Source organism: Delphinus delphis, chromosome 15 (genome assembly GCF_949987515.2).
Source record: "Delphinus delphis chromosome 15, mDelDel1.2, whole genome shotgun sequence".
Taxonomy (NCBI): Eukaryota; Metazoa; Chordata; class Mammalia; order Artiodactyla; family Delphinidae; genus Delphinus; species Delphinus delphis.
Window position 1 is genome coordinate 14675045 of NC_082697.1, and position 12359 is coordinate 14687403.

Sequence of the window (12359 nt, forward strand, 5' to 3'; positions counted from 1 at the left end):
CAAGGGGCCAGCTGCCCCTTCACCTACTTAGAGAAACTTCCCCCGGTCCCCCCTTCCCCCCAAAAAAGTGAATCCCCCAAACCCTTTCCCTGGAGAAGGTAAGCTTGAGAGAAGAATCTTCTTTCAATGTTTCTTTCTCCTCCAAGTGCACACCCTGTTTCCTGGACCCCTCTATACATTCCTCCTTCTAGACGGGTCCCCTGAGGACAGTCTGCCCCACCTTCCCCTCAGTCAGTATGAATAAGAATCTCCAACATGACTATAGACCTTTATGATTTACAAAGCTCCCGGTGAAAAGGGAATAATCATAGTTGCTACCTCACAGGATGAGTACTGGATGAGATCATGTCGTTAAAATGCTTAGCACAGTGTGTGGCAAGTCACAGAGGTTCAATAACTGTGGCTGTCACTTTCCCCTCCTCCTATCCCCCGCCCCTTACCCTGATTCAAAGACAAAACATTCCACTTGCCAAGCACTGACCCTGTGTAGTTGGCACAATCTTGGTGACATATACCTGGGCTCCCGTTTACCATGGTTTCTCTGTGAGGGAGGTTATGACTCTCCCCATCTCACAGTCAAGGAAACTGAAGCTCAGAGTGGCATCGCCACCTGCCCAAGCGTGCACAGCTTGTATAGACAGGAATTGGATCCTGGGCTTTGGACGTCAAGGCTTGTGCTCTTGCATTCCACCATGCTGCCTCACTTTTCTCTATCCTAATCATCCTCACCCATCTTGGAGCAAGTATGCTTCTTGAGGGGGCGCTCGCTAAGGCGGTGGAGCGGGGCAGGTTCTCCTCACAAGAATCTAGGACGTCAAGGCCTGCCACCTGCTCGGAGGCTTAAATTTCTCTGCAAGAGCCCTTGGCTAAATTAGGTAATGGGCTAGGACTCTGGGAGGGGGGTGCTCGCTGACCCCAGGATCTGATTGGCCAGGGCATCTGGTCCTGGGGAGCAGGGAAGTGGGAGGAGAGGATGCCCCTACAAATCCTAGGGGCTACAGAGGGCCAGGGCATCTTTGGGTGGTGGAGTGCAGAGGAGGTGACCTGCAGCAGAGGAGTCCTGGTGACACGCAACCATGGTAAGGATGAGAAGAGACTTCATCCTTTTACTTGCAGGAGCACTTCTGGGCATCTTTCAGGCCACATCTGGGTGCTCTGTGGGGCAGTAACTTGGATGTTTGAAGCTGGAATATGAAAGCTCCTGGAACCCTGGTGTCTGGGAGGAAGGTTGGGAAGAAGGCCTCGGACTTGTCTTGAAAGGGGAGAGTTGGGACGTTCCGGGGTTGAGCCTCCAGGCTTGCCGGTTCCCTGAGACCTTCTGAGACTTCTAGCCATGTCGGTCAGAGAACTGTGAGTGGGTCTTAGCTTGTCACCCTGATGGTGGAGATGGGGACCCTCGTGGTGGAGAGGGAGTCACCCAGCAAGCCAGTGAGCAGTGGGGGTGGGCTGGAAGCCTTGCCACACCCTCTTCCTGCCAGTGAGAGAAGGAAACCTCCTCTGGAAGATGGGAAGCCTGCAGGGTCTCAGACCAGTTCAGGGGCAGGACCCCAAGAACTCCAAGGGGATGAGAAAGGGCCGAAGATGACAGAGCAGAGTTAGAGAGACGTCAGCCTCCCAGAGAGGGGTTATGATTTGAAGCTGTCCTTTTCCTCTGAGATCGCCCTCCCCACTTCACTTCAAGGAGTAACTAGACCCTGGAGGACAGCTGCTGTGGCCCGTTCCTGACTAAAAATAACCTGCCCTTTTGGCACAGGCAAGGAGGAGGGGAGGGGGGAGGGGAGGAGGAGGGAGACAAGGAGGCCAGCCAGCAGCCAGCCAGCTGAAGGGCTCCTTGGACGCCTCGGCCCTTCTTTGTTGCCGGCCTCAGTCTCAAGTCCTCTCGCTAGCTGGCTGGGCTTGGACGTGATGGAAACTCCTTAGAGCCATCTTACCATCACCTGCACAAGGCCCACATCATGCTCCGCCCAGCAGGAGTGGCATTTCCTCCAATGACTGAATCGCCGCAAGGAAGCTTACAATCTCTGCGAGTTCTTGGAGAGAGGGATGATGTGCCTGACTTCTTGGGGGTCCCAGTGCCTGGTCTATGGCCTGCCACTTGGTCGGTGCTCAGTAACTTTGCCTTGCATTATCATTTATTTGACAACAAACATTTATCGAGCACCTGTTAAAGTACCAGGCATTGCGAGGAGGCAGGGAAAACTGGAAAACGATGTTGGAATCATTCCGGTACTTTACAAAGCCTTCTCACACCCCTGATTTCAGCTCATCCCTGAAAAACTGCTGAGAAGAGATGAGGGGATGAGGGTACATTTAGTGACTTGCCCAAGATTACTGGGGGGGGGCTCCTGAATTGACCTCTGATTGACAAGCAAGAAGGGCATAATCCCTAGTTCTTTCTTTCTTTTGGGCTGAGCTGCGCAGCTTGTGGGATCTTAGTTCCCCAACCAGCGACTGAACCCAGGCCTTCGGCAGTGAAAGCACAGAGTCCTAACCACTGGACCGCCAGGGAATTCCCCTCCCTAGTTCTTCAAAAGCGGGGTTGGGTGCTGTGGGAGCACGCGGTGGGGGGGGGGGGGCAAGTTTGGAGCTGTTTCTCAGGAGGACTAAGGGGCACTTACAGAAACGGGGGTGCAGAAGAATGGGGTTAAGTCAGGAATGCGCTCCAGGGCTTCCCCTTCTGCTCTTTGATGGTCTGTGTTTCCTGCAGACGGACCAGCAGGCTGAGGCCCGGTCCTACCTCAGCGAGGAGATGATCGCTGGTGAGTGGGGGTGGGCGGGCTGTCCGTTGGGTGGCTGTGTGCTGGGCAATGTTTGGTGTCTAGGCAGGCAGGGAGGGTGGACGTGAGGCTGACGGTCCAGCCAGGCTCACCTTAGCCCTCGGCTCTCCTTACCCTGGCAGAGTTCAAGGCCGCCTTCGACATGTTTGACGCTGATGGTGGCGGGGACATCAGCGTCAAGGAGTTGGGCACGGTGATGAGGATGCTGGGCCAGACACCCACCAAAGAGGAGCTGGACGCCATCATCGAGGAGGTGGATGAGGACGGTGAGCGGGTGGCCCTCCGAGGGATGGGATGGTGGTGGTGGAGAGGAGCTGGCAGCCAGGGCTCGGGCTCCCTCACCATCTGCTTCCCTCAGGCAGCGGCACCATCGACTTCGAGGAGTTCTTGGTCATGATGGTGCGCCAGATGAAAGAGGACGCCAAGGGGAAGAGTGAGGAGGAGCTGGCTGAGTGTTTCCGCATCTTTGACAGGTGCATTGGGGGCCTGGGAGCCGAGCGAGGCGCAGAGCCGTCTGAGTCTGGCCAGCAGGGCACGAAGGTTCTCGGGGTGGGGATGTAGGAGGGGGCGTCCGGCGTGGCCCGGGCAGGTCGCCCCGGCCCGTCCTGAGCTCCGCCCTGGCCCTCCGCCTGAAGGAACGCAGACGGCTACATCGATGCTGAGGAACTGGCTGAGATTTTCCGGGCCTCCGGGGAGCACGTGACAGACGAGGAGCTCGAATCCCTGATGAAGGACGGGGACAAGAACAACGACGGCCGCATTGACTTCGACGGTGAGGGTCTGGGGAGCGCGAGGAGCGGAAGACCGAACCAGGCTGGAGAGTCCGAGCGTGCCGCCCACGCGGGAGTCCCTAGCCTTGAAGGCGGGGCGGGGCGGGGCCAAGCTCCTCCCCACCCCCTGCGGGCGGGTAGGGGGGACCTCCGGGAGGTTTTGTGCAATTTATCTACAAATGACAAGGCACCCCCTCTGCGAGGCCGGAGCCTGGCCAGACCTGCCTCGCCCCTAGGGGACCCCTGACCGCCTCTCCGTCTCCTTCCCCGCAGAGTTCCTGAAGATGATGGAGGGCGTGCAGTAAGAAGTCGGCCCTCCCCTCCGCGGAGACTGCGCGTCCTTAGGGCGTGGGGACGTCATGGCCGCCCGGTCCCACTCCCGGCCCCGGGAGGGAGGCGCGGCCCCTTCTGGGAATGTGTCTAGAAGGAATAAAAGGAAACATTGCAAAGCGCGTGGCCTGAGTGAGGGGAGGACCGGGATGGATCGGGTGTTGGGAGCCGCCTGGTTGGGCCGCTGTCCAGGGCGCCACCCCAGTTGGAGCCACCCGAGCGTCCTCGGGTCCGAACGCAGCGGGACGCGGAAGGCCGCCGGGTCGCGGGAGCCCGAGGTGGCGCTCGATGCCCTCGGAAGTTTAGCGACGGTCTATCTGCAGCTGGCGCGTGGCAACTTGGCCGAGGGGCTGAGTGGCTCCTGGCGCTTCCAGGGTCCCCATTGCTTCTAGAATCAAATCCTAATTCCTTCCCCTCCTTCCCACTGTTACCCCTTCCCTCCTCGAGAGGTTCCAGTCTCACTGGGCAATCGATCGTTCTTGCTGTGGAAGTGGGGTGCACTTTTAAGCCCTCCAACCTTTGCACATGCTGTTCTCTCTCCTTGGAATGCCCTTCTTCCTCTTAAAGTCTTGGCAAATCCTTCAACACAGCTCAAATGCCATCTCCAAGATACCAAGACGCAGCTCAGATACCACCTTGTCCTCCCTTGATCCCTGCCCTGACTGGCTGCACTCTGGCGCCCACACCTCTTTTGTAAACAACTCAATTACAGCCGGCGTTGGGTCAAAGCTAATTAAGGGCAGTGGTAGCTTGGCTTTCCTCACGCTCAGTTTGAATCCTCACTGCTGGTGACAAACCACTCTCTGCTTCCTTTCCTAATCTGTAAAACGGGGACAGTGATAGTACTTACCTCACAGGCTTGTGAGAATAAATTAATGTGTGCAAAGTGCTTAGAACAGAGCCTGGCACGGAGTCAGCATATAATAAATGCTATTAGTAATATCATTATCATCTTGAAACATTGAACTCTTATTCATTGTTGCAGCCCTCCCTCTCCAACTCCCTGTTCTCTTCTCCCCTTTCTGGCTCGTTCATGTTTCCTGGATTATTTCCAGCTAGGAGCAGTGGATGCCTACTGTGTGCTGTCCAGGTGTTGTCTCATTTATCCACACAGCCCCAGGGGCAGATGCCCTTATTTCCATTTTACGGTTGAGGAAACTCAGGCAGAGTGGGGTGAATTACCCAGACAAGTAGGTAACAACCTAGATGATACGGCTGTGTGGTGGAAACAGGAGCAAGACCACCTACCTGTTGACAATTCTACCAGGGCGTCCTGAGTGTTTCAAACTGGCCCTGCCTTAAACTAGTAAATCTCCCTCCTCCATCTCGTTCTCCTGTGTTGCCCACCTCAGGGTTGAGACCCAAGTCACAAATTCTGAAGCTCATTTTCCACCTCTAATTTACTTACTATGCCCTGCTACTTTGTCTCCTTACCTCTACAACCCTCCTCTCCAAGCCCACTCAGCATCATAACTCAGGCCATTATCATTGCCCTTCACTCTCTAGACAGATGGCAGCCAGCAGGATCTTTTCAAAACCAAATCTGACCACGTCACTGCCCTGCTCAAGACTTCATTAACTGCTGGTTACCTCCCTCGCAGCCCAATCTCCTTCTCCAGAGAGAGCCCTCCTTGACCCTCCTCATCTTCATTAGGTGCCCCACCTCTGAGCTTTCATAGCAACCTGGGAGCCTAGCACCCAGCTCCCGCCCCACCCAACCCCGTGCCGCGCAGCTTGCGGGATCTCAGTTCCCCGACCAGGAATTGAACCCGGGCCATGGGCAGTGAAAGCCGAGAACCCTAACCACTAGATTGCCAGGGAACTCCCACACCCAGCTTTTATTGAGTGCTTACTATGTGCCAGGCACTGTTCTACAGTTCTTCATCTATCCTATGAGGTAGCTACTAATATTTCCATTTTACAGAGAGGTTAAATATAAGTGCCCAAGTGTATACGAGTAACATAGGGGTGGATCAGGAATTCTAACACAGTTCTTCTACCTTAACCACCACTTATTCTACACCATTGACATGCCTATTTACTCCCTAAACTTCACCCTCCCTGAGGACAGGACTGTGTCCTCTTCCTGCCTCATCCCCAGCCCCCAACATAGGGCCTTCACCTTGTGGGCACTCAACCACTCTACTGAATGAATGGGAATAATGATCACCACACCTTCTAATACTGACTGCACTAGTGTTAGAAATCTAAGTCAAACTGACTTACACCAAAAAGGGATTTGTTGGTTCATGACACCGGGATGCCAACGCACAAACTGGAGGCCAGAGTTTCAATGTCATCTCTCAGCTATTTGTCTCTGCTTGGCTTTCTTTCATCTGCAGCCGTCTCCACCAGCAGCCCAGACTGACTCCCTCCTCTTTTAGCAATCCTAGTAGTAAAATAATTTTACTTTCTTGCAGAGATTAATTCCAGGAAACACCCTGATTGGTTCCGAACGACAGGGTAGAGAGCTGGGTCTCTGTGACTGACACAGGTAGGTCATGTGACCATCTGGGGGAGTCAGACACCATGGTCCAGGAAACCACATAGAGAGGCTTCCTAAGGAAGGCAAAGATACATCCACTTTGGCCAGCATTTATTAAGAAGCAAGTGTCAGGTTCTGAGCTCTGCTCATCTCAGACATCCTCCAGCCTGGTGTTTGTCTTCTTTTTTTTTTTTTGGCCTTGTGGCACAGCATGGGGGATCTTAGTTCCCCGACCAGGAATCGAACACTCACCCCTTGCAGTGGAAGTGAGGAGTCATAACCACTGGACTGCCAGGGAAGTCCCAGCCTCGTGATTTTCAATTTGAGAGAGCATCAGAATCACCTGAAGAGCTTATTGGGGCCAGGAATTTACATTTCTAACCAGTTCCAGGTGAAAAGTGGAAGGACCACACCTCAAGAACACCGCTCTGTATCTTTAACTGGAGCCCAGCAATGACACCACCTGGGAGCTGATTAGAAATGCAGAGCCGCAGGCCCCACCCAGACCAACTGAATCAAAATTTGTATTTGAATAAGATCCCAGGCAGATTTCTTTTAATTTATGTTTGGCTGCCTTGGGTCTTCCTTGCTGCGCGCGGGCTTTCTCTAGTTGCAGCGAGCGGGGGCTGCTCTCTGTTGCGGTGTGCGGGCTTCTCATTGCAGTGGCTTCTCCTGATGCGGAGCACGGGCTCTAGGCGCACAGGCTTCAGTAGTTGTGGCTCACGGGCTCAGTAGTTGTGGCTCTCAGGCTCTAGAGCGCAGGCTCAGTAGTTGTGGCACACGGGCTTAGTTGCTCCGCGACATGTAGGATCTTCCTGGACCAGGGATCCAACCCGTGTCCCCTGCATTGGTAGGCGGATTCTTAACCACTGCGCCACCAGGGAAAGTCCCCCCACCGGCAGATTTACATGCACAGTAGATTGAGCAACACTGGTCCAAGCCCCAAGGAGGGAGCCAACAGCACAGTCAGAGATGAAGGAACTGATTAGAGGACATCCAAGTTCTAGTCCCAGACCTGACAACTCCAATCCAATCCCACATGTGGCTGCTGGCTGGGGGCACAGGGGTCCGGGCTAGCTGGAGTAGGAGGAAAGTGTGGGTGAGAACCTTCCTGATGACCTCCTTGCTGTCTTCTCCCCCTCCTCCCAGGCCTGCACAACCAGCTGCAGGCAGAGCTGACCAGGTTGGGCGAGTAGCCAACACTCAGGCCTTGTTGGAGCACACCTGGGTGTGTCACCTAGATCTTCCTGCAGGACCTGGGCTGGGCCCAACACCTCAGCCTACCTGGATCCAGCTGGTCGGCACAGGGGTTTCCTCCCAGGGGCCCAAAGGCCTGTGGCAGGCCAGTGGAAAGATGGCCCAAGGGGCCGGGGCTGGCTGGGTCAGTGGTGCAGCAGACAGAGGAACTGCTGGTGGAGATGAAGCAGGAGGTGAACGTGTCCCTGTGGAGCATGGAGCCATCTATGGGGGACCTGGGGCAAGGGATGAGTTGTGACCTCAGTCCAGAAGGCTTCCCCTGGCTGTCTCCGCAGTCCCTGGGCCTGCTGTAGGGTCACCTGAATGTCCTCTTGCTCCTTTTTCAGGGTTAAAACATCTACAGTCAGAAAGTAGGTGGCTGATCCCCACCTCCCACCCCCTCCAACGCACGCACACACACGCGCGCGCGCGCACGCACGCGCACACACACACACACACACACACACACACACACACACACACTCTCTCTCTCTCTCTCTCTCTCTCTCTCTCTCTCTCTACAGCTCTATTTCAGCCTAATGTCTGGTTCAGCCTCATCTGCAACATACCTGGGGCAACTCCTATATTTGCTAACATTCTTGGTGCATGTCACCACACCATAGAAATTGGCATTTTGTTATTTTTTTAATTAATTTTCATCTATCTATATTTTTGGCTGCACTGCATGGCTTATGGGATCTCAGTTCCCCGACCAGGGATTGAACGTGGGCCATGGAAGTGAAAGCGCTGAATCCTACCCACTAGATCACCAGGGAACGCCCAGAAATCGGCATTTTGTGACACCCATTCTATAGATGAGGAAACAGATGCAGAGCCATAAAATAACTAAGGTTGCAACGGAGCAAATCCTGTCACCCCACTGCACAGCTCTACAGCCCATCCGCTTCTCCTACTCCCTGGGTGGAGGGGCAGGGCAGGAATCCAGATCCTACACCTGACCTCTGCTGATCCTGCGCACTTCCAACCCTAGGGGAACTACAAGACAGCTACTTGTTAAAAAAACCCCAAAATGTATTTATTTAATATACTCATCACAAGGGCTTAACCAGACACTTAATTTAAAAAACAGAAACAAAACAAAAATGACACCACAGATAAGATACAGGGTCCTGTACAGAAATCGAGGAAAGGACAGACCATCTAAGGGAAAAAAAATAAAAAGACAACAGAAGGAGAGCTGCACATCCTGGGTCAGGGCTCTTGGCTGGAGACGTGCTTTGAGTACGTTTCTTGCAGGTACTTCTTAAAGGCTGGAAGAGAACAGGCAGGTCTCAGTGAGTGATGAGGACAGGGGTTAAGGTGGATAAGAGGGCAGCAAGGATATAAATGTGGGAGGAGTTTGGGGAGGGGCTTCCCAGCACAACAGATTGACCCTCTGCTGCCCACCCAGCCAGGACTCCTGGACGGGCTCTGTTTCCAGGGAGGCTGGGGAGGGGACTAGGGGCCCTTAGCAAGCAAGTCATCTGCACAAAGCTTTGCCTTCTACTTAAAAACCCTCCCCAACCTACATTAATGTGGAAAGGGTTGGTTCTTCCTGATTTTATAGCAAACAGGCAAACCAGAAACACCAAGGCAGAGGTGGAACTGGGTTACCTGCCCCCCAACGACATATTCCCAAGTCACTGGAATCCTTTTGTTGTTTGAGGGAGGCTTTGAAGGTTGGGGAGGGATGGCCTGGTGCCCTGAGAAGGACAAAGGACTCACCTGTGGGGTTTTTCCAGAGCTCGGCGGCATGTGTGTTCAAAGGGCTATCAATGTTGGGTTCTGCAGGTGGAGAGAAAGAGGACGGTCAGGTGCGGGTAGAAGAGGCCGCCTGGGGGAGTTCTGACAGGTTCCCAGGTTGCAGGGGAGGGGCCGGTCTCGGCAATCACCTCCGAGCAGGCTCTGGATGGAGAGCAGGATGGTCCTGACGTCGTACAGGGCGGACCACTTGTCTTTCAGGATGTCCAGGCAGATGTTACCCTGGGTGTCCACGTTGGGGTGGTAGCAGGGCGTGAGGAACTTCACCGTGGGTGCATTGTAAGGGTAGCCGCTGGGGAACTCCAGGGACAGTTTATACCTCAGGTCTTCATATACCTGGAGAAAGAGATTCGGGGAGTAACCCATCCACCTTGAGCCTCAGTTCCCACCCCAAACCCCGCATAAGGGACTTGCCAGGACCCCTGAGTTTGTCTGGGACTTGACAGAAGAGAAAGCATTAAACTGGTCTGGTACTTTCTCCCATATCTGGTCACTGGGGTCATCAGTGATCCTTTGGTCTAAGGCCCACTGGCCTAAGTCCTCAATTGTCCATTCTTGTCCTTGCTGTCTGGCCCCCTGTCAGCATCTAAGATGGAGAGCCCTGCCTTAAACACAGCCTCTTACTAGAGAGAGGGAGATCAGGGCCACAGGCTCAGGGCACAGAGAGCAGGCACAGGGGAGTGTCCCGTCAGCCGAAAGACTTGAAGCAGACCCGGCACTTGGATTTCACGTCCCACCTCTCCCCAGACTCAGCTAAGTCACACTCACCTACCCCAACCCTATACTTACTGTGCCAGCTGCTCCATGGATGGTCCCCACCCATTTGAAAAGGTTGTCTGATTCAGGGAAGGCAGAAATTCCTTTATCACCGGACATCTGGGGAGGAAACACAACACGTGCTGGGCTGAAGCGTACGCTCCTGGGGGGCCAGTGGGTGAACCCTTTCTCCTTAACCTCATCACATTTTGATGCAAAATAAAGCAACCAGGCCAAATAGATAGGCTTTCCTGAGGAAATGGCTATATCCTCGGGGCTCAGCATGCCTCTCCGGGGAGTACTGGGATGATGGAGGTTCATCGCCAGGCTAAGAAGGGAGGGGTTGTGCAGGGAAACAGAAGGCAGCTCTGTAACCACAGTGCTGGCTGCTGGGAATTCAACTCAACATGCTACTGAGTGCTGGTTACATACGAAGCCCAGAGACTACTCACGGACTGGGAACATAAACAATATGGTCATTGAAGGATTTGACTTGAATATCCAGGGTTAACGTAGAAGAGATCGTCCAGGAAAGAAGCATTCTGAGGTACGACAGGATTGGAAATATTAAGAAGGATGGAGAGTTGGGTGTGGATAAACCTTAGGGCAGGGAAGTAGGGCAGGGGGAGGGTCTCGTATGAGAGCCGTATTTCAGGGATAACTTTATTGTGGGAGGACGGGACTGGGAGTAGAGACTCTCTGGAGAAAAGGTGTGTAGGTGAGGTGGATTACCTTCTTCCCAGAAGAGAACAAGCTGGACTCATCTTTTTACCCCCATGTCTATCACAGAGCCTGATGTAGGAGAGGAGGCTACTGATAAGTGACTGGGAGGTGGGAGGGAGGACCAACTGGTTGGGGCTCTGGGCATCAGTCACTCACCATGAGCGTCATCAGCTCCTGCTGTAGCCTGCAAAAAGAGCACTCGGGGTCACCTGGGAGTCTGGATGGGTCAGGGCTCCAGGTGGTGCATCTCCTCCCACCCCAATCTCTGAAGCAGCTGTCACGGAGGCTCCCTCTACCCTGAAGTCGGACTCAGCTGGGGGCACAGTCACCCCCAGTTCCACAAGAGGGTCGTAGTGAGTCCTCCTCACTCTCCCTAATTCCAGGCTCCCACAGGATGGCTCTGGCTTATTCTTAACCTCGTCTGCTTCTCTGGCGTCTCTCTCGTGCCGGATCTCAATTTCTCCCCTTTCCTTCCCCCTCCCCCGCCGTCCTCCAGCCAAGACACCGAAGGTCCCCGGAGCATCCTCATCTTGGTTCACCGACGGAGGATCCTGGCAGCGGCCATACCCCTTCCGTCCTCCTTCGGGAGGGTCTCTAAGAGCAGTCGAGCTCCTGGCGTGTCCCTCTACCTCCCATATCTCACCCGTTCCAGGAGGAGGTGGGGGGTCCCGGAAGTCTTCGCTCTCGGCCCCAAAGGCCCAGGCTGTGCCAGGCCTGGCGATTGTTACCTCCACACCACTCACCTCTTGCCCACGGGGCCCCGGGCGGCGCCCCCGCTGTGCTCGGCTCCTTTACGGGCGGCAGCAACGCTGGCGGCAGCTGGGTCGCGATTCTGGGAAGCCATCCGGGTGGCACTGAGAAGGGAGACAGGAACTCAGACTACACTGAGACCGCGGCTGCAACTGCGGGTTCCCGGGCCCTTCCGCCCGCGTTTGAATTGTAACCCTCCGGCAGCGCTGGCCTATCAGCGGCTCGCTTGGGTTTGATCCAGCCAATGGGGCGCGCCAGAGCACTCTGTCACCGGGCAACTGCTAGAACCACCCACCAGAGTACCACTATTGGGCGGCGGGATGCTGCTTCTGATGGGCGATTGGCAGGAGAGTGGCTGTCATTAATTAACGAAGCTGTAGCGGATTGGCCGCCTTTGGAAAACGCCGACCATTAAAGGGCTTAGAAAAAGTCCACGTGGGGTGAATCCTTTTAGGTCAAACGCCCGGCTACTGTCGGGGACACCCGGCACGACCGGCCAGGATCCCTTACTCCCAGGGGAAGGGAGGGTCTCCAGTCTTGGGGCCTTGGTACTCTTCCCTCAAACCGGAAGCCCCAGCTCCGCCACCTGTTATTATGTCCTGGGCACTTTGGTTGGGGCTTTAAGAGCCTGCACATTCAGGCGAGGGGAAAAGCTAGAGGCTGATAGCCAGGGCCAGGGACTCCTCACTGGAAAACAGGTTCATCGGCTGCCTCTCCAATGGTTTGCTGTGTTCCCTTGGGCACATAATTTAGTGTTTTAACCTGTAGAAT

General features: G+C 54.7%; 2 protein-coding genes across 2 annotated transcripts; one reads left to right on the plus strand and one right to left on the minus strand.

Annotated features, from left to right (window-relative positions):
- The first annotated feature begins 1386 nt into the window (after positions 1-1386).
- TNNC2 (troponin C2, fast skeletal type) lies at positions 1387-3982 on the plus strand. The gene is made up of 6 exons (XM_060032905.1): positions 1387-1428; positions 2708-2759; positions 2900-3043; positions 3136-3250; positions 3413-3549; positions 3821-3982. Exons 1-6 carry the CDS (start codon positions 1387-1389, stop codon positions 3850-3852), a joined length of 522 nt encoding a protein of 173 aa, XP_059888888.1. The 3' UTR covers positions 3853-3982.
- Positions 3983-8278: 4296 nt separating this feature from the next.
- On the minus strand, positions 8279-11741 carry UBE2C (ubiquitin conjugating enzyme E2 C). The gene is made up of 6 exons (XM_060032684.1): positions 11582-11741; positions 10995-11022; positions 10149-10235; positions 9491-9695; positions 9324-9383; positions 8279-8869 (listed from the first exon to the last, which is right to left on the minus strand). The coding sequence occupies exons 1-6, from the start codon at positions 11680-11682 to the stop codon at positions 8811-8813; spliced, it is 540 nt and encodes a 179-aa protein (XP_059888667.1). The 5' UTR covers positions 11683-11741; the 3' UTR covers positions 8279-8810.
- Positions 11742-12359: the final 618 nt, after the last annotated feature.

What these genes read in the sequence shown, in the direction of transcription:
- TNNC2 (XM_060032905.1), top strand. Translation starts at nt 1,387, where the DNA reads ATGGGGACCCTCGTGGTGGAGAGGGAGTCACCCAGCAAGCCA. An exon ending in GGGAGTCACCCAGCAAGCCA is followed by an intron (nt 1,429 to 2,707) that starts GTGAGCAGTGGG and finishes TGTTTCCTGCAG; the next exon opens with ACGGACCAGCAGGCTGAGGC. An exon ending in CAGCGAGGAGATGATCGCTG is followed by an intron (nt 2,760 to 2,899) that starts GTGAGTGGGGGT and finishes TTACCCTGGCAG; the next exon opens with AGTTCAAGGCCGCCTTCGAC.
- UBE2C (XM_060032684.1), bottom strand. Translation starts at nt 11,682, where the DNA reads ATGGCTTCCCAGAATCGCGACCCAGCTGCCGCCAGCGTTGCTGCCGCC. An exon ending in CGGGGCCCCGTGGGCAAGAG is followed by an intron (nt 11,023 to 11,581) that starts GTGAGTGGTGTG and finishes CTCTTTTTGCAG; the next exon opens with GCTACAGCAGGAGCTGATGA. An exon ending in GCTCTGGAAAAACCCCACAG is followed by an intron (nt 8,870 to 9,323) that starts GTGAGTCCTTTG and finishes GTTCTCTTCCAG; the next exon opens with CCTTTAAGAAGTACCTGCAA.